The sequence below is a fragment of the Pteropus medius genome, unplaced genomic scaffold (genome assembly GCF_902729225.1).
Source record: "Pteropus medius unplaced genomic scaffold, Ma_sr-lr_union100, whole genome shotgun sequence".
NCBI classification, from domain to species: Eukaryota; Metazoa; Chordata; class Mammalia; order Chiroptera; family Pteropodidae; genus Pteropus; species Pteropus medius.
Window position 1 is genome coordinate 4,868,329 of NW_024349796.1, and position 11,773 is coordinate 4,880,101.

Here is an 11,773-nt window from a genome sequence, read left to right on the forward strand (position 1 = left end):
TATAAAAGAAATATATACTCAAGAATGATTTAAACATTTGATTATGCATATATAGTCAGTCCCCAATTCCTTTTCATCATATTGAATGCTATTTCAGGACGCTGTAATATCCACTGGATAAGTGCTTACTGAGTACTTAGAGTGGCTCTGTCATTTCATTTAACCCTGTCTTTGCTACTCATGTGTGATCAGCAGACCAGCAGCTTTGGCATCACCCAGGAGCTTGTTAGAAATGCAAGATGCCACCCCCAACCAAACCTGACTGATCAGAATCTGGACTTGAACTGGATCTTCAGGCGATTCACATGCACATTAAAATTCAAGAAAGGTTGTTCTGAGCGACTTCACTCAGTAGAGGTTTATTTCTAGCTCCCACTAAAAGCGCATTAAGGCGATCCTCCAGAGCAGCTCTCCTCCATGCCATGACTCATGATTCTTGTTTCTCCACCTCAGCTCACAGCCTCCACAGTCACCAAGGCAAGGTAAGACAGAGCAGGGAGGACGGCACAGGGTATTTCATGGCAGACCCAGAAATGGCTTGTGTAGCCTTCAGCCCACACTCCACTGGCCAATGCTGAGTCACAGGGCTCCAATTCAACTGCAAGGAAGCTGGGAGAGGTGGTAATCTTGTGTGCCAACTGAGGAAAATGAATAACACTTACTAATGGATGCTGTGATATCTCAGAAATACCAAGAAAAAGTTGAATAACCAGAGTTGAACAAAGGTAGAGCAAGGAGAATTATGGGGACCATTAACAGGAGTCCTACCTCTGTCAGTTCAAATTCTAAAGCCAATGGCCACCCAGTGAACTGGCTCACCTTCTGTGAAGAGGGTCATTCTTGGTCTAATCAGCTGGCAATTCAAAAAAAAGTGGACATAAGCTGGCAAGCATTTCAAAGGCATCTTCATCCCATTTACATAATTCCAAAAGAAACAAATTCTAAGAAAGATTTTCTGAAAGTTTATTTAAATCTGTAATTACAAAAAAAAAAATGCTACAAGCTTGACTTGGGGGAAATACAAAATATATAAAGTCTAGAGGGATATCTCCCCAAATCCCTCCAAATCCCATTCTCCAGAAGTAATCATTAGGATGCTGGGATGTCCTTGCAGACCTCTTCTATACACATAAGTACATAAATAAATACACAAAGATTTTATTTAAATACATACATTGTTCTACAGCTTCATTCACCCAGCAATGTCATGGACACCCATTCACATCTGTACTAACTGGTTCACTTCAAACTTAACAGCTAAACGGTATTCTACAACATGGTTGCACCATCATTTAACCAGCCCCCTTTAAATGGACATTAAAATTCTCTCTCCCTTTTTTACAAATTACCAAAATGTTGTGCTAAGTATCCTTGTAATTCCATTGTTATTTATATTTCCATAAGAATCCCAAAGTAGGGTCAAGAAAAGACAGCACTCAATTGTGACAAGTATGATCAAACTGCCCTCCAAAGGAGCAAGTACCAATTTACACTTCTATGACAAATGTATGAATGCTCTCTAGTCCATATCAGTGCTCATCAGGAACATGACGGACACTTTTTTAGGGCTGTTGTGAGTATTAAGTGAAGGAGCACACAAGGTAAAGCACTTCAAATCATGCCTGGCATTACTCGGTAAGTGATGATAAATAGATATTGAACAGTAATAGACGATCATCATATACTGCGATAACAAGTAAATGAAAAGTGGCTCTCTCTCTTTCTCTTGATAATCAAGGTTAATCACTATCCCATAGTTGGCCACATCCAACTCAGTGGAACATCTCTAGACCTTTGACAAACAGAAGCAGCCCAGAGTTAGAGGATGGGAAGCAAAACCTGAGTGGGTCATCCTGAGATTCTCGAGCTCCACATCCGGTTCCTGACCCCATATATCCTGGCAGGTTATGAGAAAACCAGAAGCAAATATTGTCCATATTTGAACAACATTTACTAGAGAACAAACTCCCACTTCTCAAAATGATACAAAAGACATGTCCAGTGTTTTATAACAATGGTTCCCAAAGTATGGTCCAGGGACCCCTGGGAATCCCCAAAGCCCTTTCAGGGGGCCCACAAGGTTAAAACTATTCTCATAATAATACTAAGACGTTTTTTGCCTTTTCTATTCTCATTAACGAATGTACAGTGGAGTGTTCTAGAGGCAGTATGATGTGATTTTGTAATACACTGAATGCAGAAGCAGTTTTGAGAATTTAAGGGTCTTCTATAAGCTAGACATTAAAGAGATATGAATATATGTAAAGCAAGCAACTTTTCTCAGTAAGCTTTCTTTGGAAAATACAGTTTCATTAAAAACTTTGCTAAAGTGAATTAATTTATTATGTTTAAATGCATATTTTCAAAACATTAATTTTTATGCAGTAAAATCAATAGATATAACCCCAAACGTAAAACCTCTTCCTAAATTACTTTTTAAAAACTCCTCCTATGAAACACTTTTCAACAACTTTTAAGAATATAAAGGAGTCCTGAGACTGAAAAGTTTGAGAAGTACTGGTCTGACAGTGTATGTTAGAGCAGTCAGACTTCAGGCATTAGCCCATGGCTTCAATTCTCCTTCTGTGAAGGTCAGAGGCAACATTGCGAGGAAGCACAGCTTTCTAGAACAAGGGTCCCCAACTCCCAGTACTGGTCTGTGGCCTGTTAGGAACCGGGAAGCACAGCAGGAGGTGAGTGGCTGGCGAGTGAGCGAAGCTCCATCAGTGTTTGCAGCCGCTCCCCAGTGCCAGCATCACCGCCTCAGCTCCATCTCAGATCATCAGGCATTAGATTCTCATAGGAGCATCAATCCCTGGGGCCAAAAAGGTTGTGGGGCAGGAGGGGCGGGGTGCTGTTCTAGATGATTTTCAGTAGGTCTCAGAGATGGTGGTATAGGTAGAAAAAACAAATCCAAGTGCAGAAGAAAAATGAGAGTTCCAGTTCTCAAATCAACAATCCATGACAGAAGGATCTAAAATAAAAACCTGACACCGACCAGTTGGCTGGCTGGTCCTGAAGGTGTGTCGCCATTTGGGGAACTAGGTAGTGAACTGGGCACTCTGTACCAGCAGAAGCCACAATGGCCGTGATGAAGGGAAGCCTGTACTGTTGGGTTCTAGGCCCCAGCCTCCATGTTCCCATGGCTACTCTGTTCTTGAGCCCTCTGAACAAGCATCAGGTTTCCGAAGAACAACTTACTGCTATACATACAAAAGCAGGCCATCCTCTCTGATTAAGAACGTCCTCTGCTGTCGCATTCACGTGGACCAAATGTTTTCAGGCTCAGGACTCTGCCATACAGCCCTTTCCCAAACCTCTTGGCAAAAGAAAGACGCAAAAGAAACAGGAATTATAACTCCCACTTATGGAAGTCATATCCATAGAGTCCCTTCCCAACCCACCTTCTTATATAACCTTTTACTTTATTTTATTCCAAGTCCTTGATCCTCAGGTAAACTCATTAGCCATTGCTCGAGAATCTGAAAGTCTTGACTTCAAGCCATCTCTCAAGGTTCTACCAACCCTGTGAGAGGATCTTACTAGTCCTTCAATCGTCAGCCCTGCCATTGCAGGAAGAGTCTAGAACACTGCAGCAGTTCATTTGCACCTGCTGCTCACACATTTCACAATATCAACTGCCAAACAATAGAACGCTTTATGCTCTATTTGAACAGAGGCGAGTGCCTCCCTGTCTCCACTTGGCTCTTTCTACTCAGCCTTAAACTTTGGGTTAGGAAGCCAATATGAGAATTCTGCCTTTGTCAAAACTACTCATTCTAATGCATCCTCCTCGTGACCTCAGTCCTCGCTTAGACACCATGGTCCATGATTATGCCCTGCCTTGCCTACAATTTCAACCTTCTTTCTCCCTTTCTCCATCCATCCATTCTAACCTGGCTGTCCTGGGTAAACCCAATTCTCATAGTCAGGCAGTGACCACTGGGAGAGAAAAAGGCACTACCCTGCTAACTGCTCTCACTTTAAATAAACGAACACGTTTTAAGTGGACCCTCAGCACTTACCAGCAATCCTACTGCATTTCACTAGGCAACTCACTCTCTCCTACAAGAACCTTTTCTTCTCTAAGACTGAGTCAATCAGGAGCCATTTCCCTAGCCATCCTCAAACCTTTTAATCACTGCAGCTGCCTTCTCTGGCACCTCTTCTTATCTCAATTCGTGAAGGTACTCCCTCCTGCCTCCGCCCCAGGTTGAGTCTTGGCCAAGATAGATTATATCATCTCACCAAACACTGTGTTCTTTTTTGTACTTTATTGCCTGATCATATTTACCCACACTGTAACTCAAATGTAGTTGATTTCTTTTCTATAATTGAGCTAATATGTCTCAAAAATGGGGCTGTTTTTCTATAATTAATCTAATCTTCCTCATGAATATTAATCCTAGTAAACAATCAGAAACTTAAAATTTGCCAAATAATATGTCTTTGCCAGTTAACATCCAGATACTTAAGTTTAACTCTTTATTAGCACAGGATTAAATAGTTGCTTTTTTTCCTCCAAGTGGGGCATCCTATGGAAGCAAGAAGGATATTGGTGCCTCTGTGGAATCTCACTGGTCTCTGTTGCAAGGAGGTGATCAGGTCCCATAGCTAGACTGATGTCATCCCACCTTTTGGGATGTCATGCTGGTATCACTGATCCTGATCTTTAGTCTAGAGTCACATAGTCTTTTGTCATGATGCCTGCTGTTCCACCATGCCTCTAAGCTCCTCTACATCTGTCACAGGGGTATGACAGCATTTCAGAATCCCCTACTACAAGAAGCTCCTCCATCTAGCTACTTCCTTCTAGCACTACTGTGCTACTGGCCCCAGTGTTGGCACAGCACTATCCTACATAGCTCTCTCTTCTCAAGATTCCAAATAAGGAACAGAACCAAAGGCCATCTACTTTGACTGTCCCATCAACCCATTTAAAACACTCACCCCACCCCCAGAACTTCGGCCGGACGGGAGATCGGAACGTATATTTCTCAGTCTGTTTTCGCTATCTTTGTCCCCCTTCTTCCCACACTCTACCAGGACTAAAAAAGATGGACTTCCCACTTTGAATTCATCCTCCTTCCTCCTGGGAGGCACTCTGCCTCAGTCTTGGCCTTAATGATGGAAGAGCTATTCTCTTTATCCTACAGAAGAAACTAGCATTAGAGTTTGACACAGGAAGCTCTTGGTATGGATACTGTAAGCAATTTAGAAGTTTAGAAAACTGAAAATAAACATATATTGACTTAAAATTCCCCCAAATACGATCCCTACACAAAGTCAACAGTTAGTATCTCCTGTATGCTAGGCCCCCTGCAAGGATATAAGAAGATCAAACTTAGGTCACTACCTGGGGGAGTAGGGAGACCTACAAAAATAAACACAATGGAATTTTATGTGGTACATTTACCAAAACAGATTAACACAAATAACCTGTCAATCTTTTCAGCTCCTTCAAACTAAAAATGTGTGCAACAGCAGAATAAGGGTAATATAAATTATTTCAGGTAACAATTTGTCATATAATCTTTCTCCAATTTACATATTTCATTTTCTTTTCCACGTACAACATGAAAAACAAGAAGCCAATCCTTAATGACAGGATAAAAGCAAGAAATGCCATGAAGCAGGTTCAAGTTTCCACTTAATAAAAATATGCAAGAACTAAAGCAGAAATCAAAATAGCCCAAGGCCAAAAAACATCAGGTAGAATCTTAATAAATAATCTGGAGACTAATGAAGTAATTATAACAAATATCTGTTCTTATAGATTATGTATTTGGTTCTCTTCTCCCCCTCCACCCCGACCCCCTGACACTGTTAATTGTTACAAATTAATATTTTCGTTCCATTTCTTAATTCAAATGGAAGGCAGCAGAAGGCAAGGACAGCTAGAGGACAATTCTGCCAGACTTTCATATTACAAACTAAGAGCTTACTAGGTGCCAGGCCTTGGGGCTACAAAAATTGAAAGGTGTAATATCTCCTCTTGGAGACTTCACAATTGATGATGGATGAAGAAACAAGTTTTACTTACAAAGTAATAAGGAACACAGAAACTGTATCCCATAATGACACACCTTCAATAGGGTTGAAAACTGCATAAAAAATGCATCAAAGTCTGATTTCTCTAACTCTATTTCCAGGCTGCGGTGTCTCCCAACTGGGCACTTCAGAAACACAACAACCACTGAAGTGGAAGCATTCAACAGAACACCTACTGGAGGGAGGAGGAAAGAGGAAAATAAAATAATAAAATATCAAAAAAAAAATTATGTATATATAGTATGAAAAAAATAAAACTGGCATAAAAAAAGAACACCTACTAACACTGCACAAGTCAACCTAGCAATTATAACCTAGCAATATAAAAGAAGTGCAAATCAAAAAAAAAATTATGTATATATAGTATGAAAAAAATAAAACTGGCATAAAAAAAGAACACCTACTAACACTGCACAAGTCAACCTAGCAATTATAACCTAGCAATATAAAAGAAGTGCAAATATATTTTTTGTGTAAAGTGCTAATAAACGTGTTTGTTAGTCATTATGAAAAATTCGTTTGTTTGTAAGTTTGGCATTTACTTACATCCCTTTCCCTGTTTATGTTTTCTGATTTCTCCACTATGTGAATATTGGTGGGAATTCGAGACTGCCTCCATTCTTATAAGCCAAAAAGGCCAAATACTCACCTCAACTTTCCTTCCAGCTAGGGTACAAGCAGTAACCTAAGCTCAACCAATCCAAGACACCTACTGAGGACTTTGAATTAGAAGTTAATAGTGAAAAAAAGCATGGTTAAGAAAAGAACTTTCCAGCAATAACTAGTTTCCCAAGCAGCAGGATCCAGTGTCATGGTGCTGGTGGTATATGCTGCATAACCCAGTATTACCAGGCAGCATCAGAAATGACATACCCCCCAGGTCCCAACCTCAGCTACTTCTAAAGTACAACTCTGACTGTGGAATTTTCCTTGGTTCCTGCCCATTTTCAGAGCTGGGTTTCCTCCAGACTTCAAAAGAATGCTAAGAACTCTCCAATATTCTTCCATGAAGTTCCTTTTTTTTTTTTTTTTTTTTTTGCTTAAATCACTTCAGTTCTTGCTAATAAAAAAATGAGTGGCAGACAGTAGTAATGAAATAATATGGTAAATCAAGAAGCATCCCACGCACAAAGGACTGGGTTTGTGTAGTCAATCTTGGAAAACGGACAATTCCATGTGTAATATGACTCAAGTCCAGCTCTGATAATTCAGTAATTTGTCATCATGTAGTTATTCCAAAACTTCTATTCCAACTACTACTAAATAACTTGGCAGTGTGATTTTATCTGCAAGATGACCCACGTCTTCTCCATTAATTAATATTACAGGACTTAAGAAACAGAAAGTTCTCTACTTTGGACTACATTCAAATTCTAGATATACCTCCCAAAGGATTTAACAGGATGAAGAGCCCACTTTTCTGCAATTTGTTTGAGAATCAAAGATCTCTGACTTTCAGTATCAGGGCCTTCGGCACAAAGTCAAATCTTGAAAGGAATGAATGGTTTTCAACTACACTGTTTACGGAAACTTCAGTGTTCTCTCAACAGATTTTTTGTTGTGCCTACGGTTGCTTACAATTATTGGTAACTTTACAATACAAAATTAAATAAATTCCTCAATTATAAATCCAATAAGGAGGTAGTAAGATTAATGCTCAAGCTACAGGTTTGAGCTTTGAATTTACATCTTCGCCTCCACTCACCCAAATCCCAGACTAACAGGTCTGGAAGATTACTCATGGAAAAAAACCATCCCACCCATCTCAATGGGAGCTCATTTTCTTAGCAGATATCAGGAGCTCAATAACATGTGTTGCTTGAACACAATTCCTATGACTGTGCATATATATTACATATTTCCATAAATTGCTTTCACATAGCACTTTACATTAGCCCAGTGCTTCCAGCCTAATAAAAACATTCCCATGAATTCTCACCTCTAGATGGGTGGTTAAGAGTCAGACTTACCTGCACATCCATTAAATGCGAAGCACACCACGGAACCTCAGTAACTTACGCTCCCACCGCAGTGTTGCATGTCTGTTTCGGCACTTCTATACATTGTAATTAATTACCTCTCACGTATCGGCTCCTTCAGGATTCTTAAGGATGTCCTGTTCATCTTCGTATCCCCAGTCCAAACAGAACCTGGACCATAGACTGTGTCGTCTAAACACCAAGAGCCTTCCGCTCCCTGCAAGCCCAGTCCTTTCCTGGCTGAGCATTAGCTCCGAGACTGATTTATACCATTCTTGTCCCACCCACCGTCCCCCTCGCCAACTGTGATTTCCACAGCCGCACCAGTGAAGCTTATCGCACAGGACACAGACTTCGTTCCCCAGCGAAATTACCCACGACCCAACTCTTCCCCTACGTCTTTCCCACCGGCTCCCCACAATCCCCACCGCAGCCCAAGGCGGGTAGGTGTTAGCGGGTCCCGCTCCGCCCTACAGAGCTGCAGGGACTGAGCCTGGGACGCCCACAACCCCCGGCCCGGCAGCCCATGCGGTGGCCGCGCGGAGTCTGTCAGCAGCTACGAGCCCCCAGGAACTAACTGCACGTGAGGAGAAGTGCGGGGCTGGGCACCGCCGAGCTCCCGTGAAACCCCGTGACGGGCTGCCCCCCACACACACACACACACGCCCCCAGCAGCCCGAACCCCAAAGTGCTGGGACTCAGGTAGGCGAGGGCGCTCCGTACGTACCCGAGGAGGCAGCGGTCGCAGACGACGCCACGACTCCCCTTGCACACCGTGTACGCCAAGGGATCGGAGCGGAACAGCAGCTCTCCAGGGCGCAGCGGGGCCAAGGCGCGCAGCCCGTTTCCCCTGTCGGTGGTGCTGAACTTTTCCACCTTCGGCGGCTCCATCCTTTCGCAAGCTCCGCACGTCAAATGTCAGCGGCGTCCCGCAGCTGGCTTCTCGCGGGCAGCCGGGAGCCGCGCGCTTGCGCTCTGCGCGCACACGCACGCCGAGGGGCGGGGCGGACGCGGCGGGGGCGGGGAGCGCCTGAGCATGCGCAGACGGGGTCCCGAGGGAGCCGCGCGGGCGGGTGCGGACGAAGCAGGAGCCAGGCGTTCGTTGCTCACTGTCGTCGGTCGCTGTCGCACAAGGCGACTCCTCAAGGAGAGGAGGTACTTCTTCCTCTTTAATATTTTCTTATGAATTTTAGTGCAGACGGAAAGTTGAGAAAACAACGCAATGAACAAACTTATACCCAAAACTTAGATCTAGCATGTTAGCATTTTGCCATTTCTGCTCATTCTCTTTGTATGCATGTGTATTGTTGTTGAACCACTTGAAAGTTGTGTTGTAGAATCATTTAAAAGTGTTGCAGACATAACATTTCATAGCTAGTACATCATAACATTTCATAATTAAATACTGTAACATGTATTTCTTCAGGATAAGAACAGTATCCTATAAAACTACAACATTGTCACACCTAAGAATATTTCTATACTAGTAAGCAAAAACCATATTCACTTTAGGAATGGCTTTTGTAACTTTTTTTTAAAAAAAAAAGATCATTTTCTTTTTCGTGACGTTGACTCTTGAGTCCGAGCTGTTGGGTCTTGTGAAACAAATATTCTGTATTTGTCTGGCTTTTTTCTAATAGTGTCAATCAACTTATTCCTCTAGTCCTTGTTTCCTGTAAACTGCAGGCTAGATCTAGCTGCTAGAGTCTAGTAGAGACTTGATTTGATTCAAGTGTTTTGTTTTGGGAGTTTTTTAGCAAAAACACACTACAAATTACATTGTTCACTTCGTATTGCGCCATATCACATTTGAATGTGCATGTCAGGTTGTCCCACTATTAATAAAATTAAATCTGATTAGTTGTTTAAAATGGTAGCTGCTAGAATTCATTATAAAGGTACATTTTACCTTTGCAATTAGTAAGTAATCTGTCGGGGGCATACTCTGGCGCTGTAATAGCCTGATTTCTACAGCCTGGACAGGCAGACTTTTGACACTTCCTGAAGTTGTCTAGAAGCAGCCGTGGGGTAGCGAAAATAGTGGCTGAGAATTCAAAGATGTGGATTTGAGACCTTGTGACCTTGGGTAACTTTTCCAAGCCTATTAACTTTATAGTGAAGGTGATATTACCTTCCAGAGTGATAAGAATAAATCCTATGAAAGTATTTTGAAAAACCTATAAAGCACCATACAACTATAAGGAATTAATGAGTTTAAATTCTGAAGTCTGTAAGTATAGGATAATGCCTGCATCCAGCATTCTACCAGCACTACTAGTATAATCAACTCATACCACTGCTCAGCATTAAGCATGATACATAGAAGGGAATCAAAAATCGTTTACTGAACTAAACATGTCATAAGGCATTCCAGAGAACTAGGGTCTAATTCCACAATAGAACATTCCGAGGTACTAAAGAGTGTGAGAAGAGTTCTCAGGGAAAACTTTATGGTGGACTCCATACTAAGAGATGGGATGGTCCAGGCTTTCCTATTCTGGGATGTGGTTCCAGCTACCCAGACATGAGCCATTTCCCCTACCGTGTCTTGTTCCCTTTCCCCCTGACACAGAAAGCCAACTGCCCCAAATCTCAGAAGACTGTCCCATTCCTTCAGTCTTTCTCTCAGCCTATACATATGTTTTTCAGTTCCCACTAGTTGGAACTTGGATATACGGCTGGTGGTGTACTATCTCCTACCATGAAGAAAAAAGCAGTATTCCAGAAAATGATGAGATGAAAGAGCCCTACACCCCTAGTTGTTTACCTGGTTGGACATTTCCATGAGACAACTTGTTTAAATCACCTTATTTTGTTGTGAATGAACAGACCCAGACGAACATCCTTTGTTATCAGCTATCAGCAAAAATAAAAGGACTTTTGGCAAAATATCTTGGTAAGTGCTTAATCCTGAATTGCTTGGTACCGGACCTGGACCTTGTCATCACCAGGAATCACTCCACCTCTGGCATGTTAATATCAGAGTTTAAATGTCTTAAAACTGACTTTCTAAAACTTGCTTCGTTATTTCGGCGATTTTTTGTTACTTTCACATTCCTTGATTCCTGTGTTTGCATCTCCAGAGAAGCAGATGATAAGACAAGATTAAACATGCAAAAGGTTTTTAGAGAAGAGAGGGGAAGGCATGACATGTTTTAGACAGTGATTGCAGGTCTGATTATGGAAGGAGAAAAAGGAGGAACGTTGGATAGGGAGTTCTAGACCACAGCAAAATTCCAAAAACGGTTTAGCCAGGCCAACAGGGAGTCAGTCCTGGGGCCAAAATTGCCCGTTGGAGTTGTGTCACCAGAAGGGCTTGCCTTAGTACCTCCACCATGCTTAGTCTTCGCCTGAGAACAGCCTGCAGTAAGTGTAACCTTAGCATAAACACAGTGGTATATTCAAGGGAAGAAGCTAGAGACGTCAGGCAACTGTGCTCTCCCCACCAGGAGATCTGGGCATACCCCACCGCCTTTAGGAAGCATCCATCCCACCTGAAAGATGTCAAATATCAGACTAATTTCTCACTCCACAACTAATGGAAATCACTCACGTGCACAGACCTAAAGGCTAATCTGAATACACAACTTTTATTAGTATAATTGTCCATATTCTCTATTGCTCCAGTCACTATGAATTTGGTTTCCATCCTTAGCTAGACACTCTGTATGGTTTAGTGTCTCCTTAACTCCCTTTCTGATTGCCCACAGCAGTTAATAAATTTGTCATTCTCTAGCCCCCTC

The 11,773-nt window shown here is 42.1% G+C and overlaps 1 protein-coding gene and 1 long non-coding RNA gene across 2 annotated transcripts in view; one reads left to right on the forward strand and one right to left on the reverse strand.

Moving 5' to 3' along the window:
* SMYD3 (SET and MYND domain containing 3) overlaps positions 1–9,016 on the reverse strand; it is a 529,143-nt gene extending 520,127 nt beyond the window's left edge. The window contains exon 1 of the mRNA XM_039883254.1: positions 8,758–9,016. Within this exon, the coding sequence (XP_039739188.1) occupies positions 8,758–8,921 (164 nt within the window). The 5' untranslated portion in view covers positions 8,922–9,016. The remainder of the gene's footprint in view (positions 1–8,757) is intronic.
* An 80-nt stretch (positions 9,017–9,096) lies between these two features.
* On the forward strand, positions 9,097–10,921 carry LOC120619098 (uncharacterized). The gene is made up of 2 exons (XR_005657358.1): positions 9,097–9,185; positions 10,680–10,921. It is a non-coding gene; the product is annotated as an uncharacterized LOC120619098 (long non-coding RNA).
* The last annotated feature ends 852 nt before the right edge of the window (positions 10,922–11,773 follow it).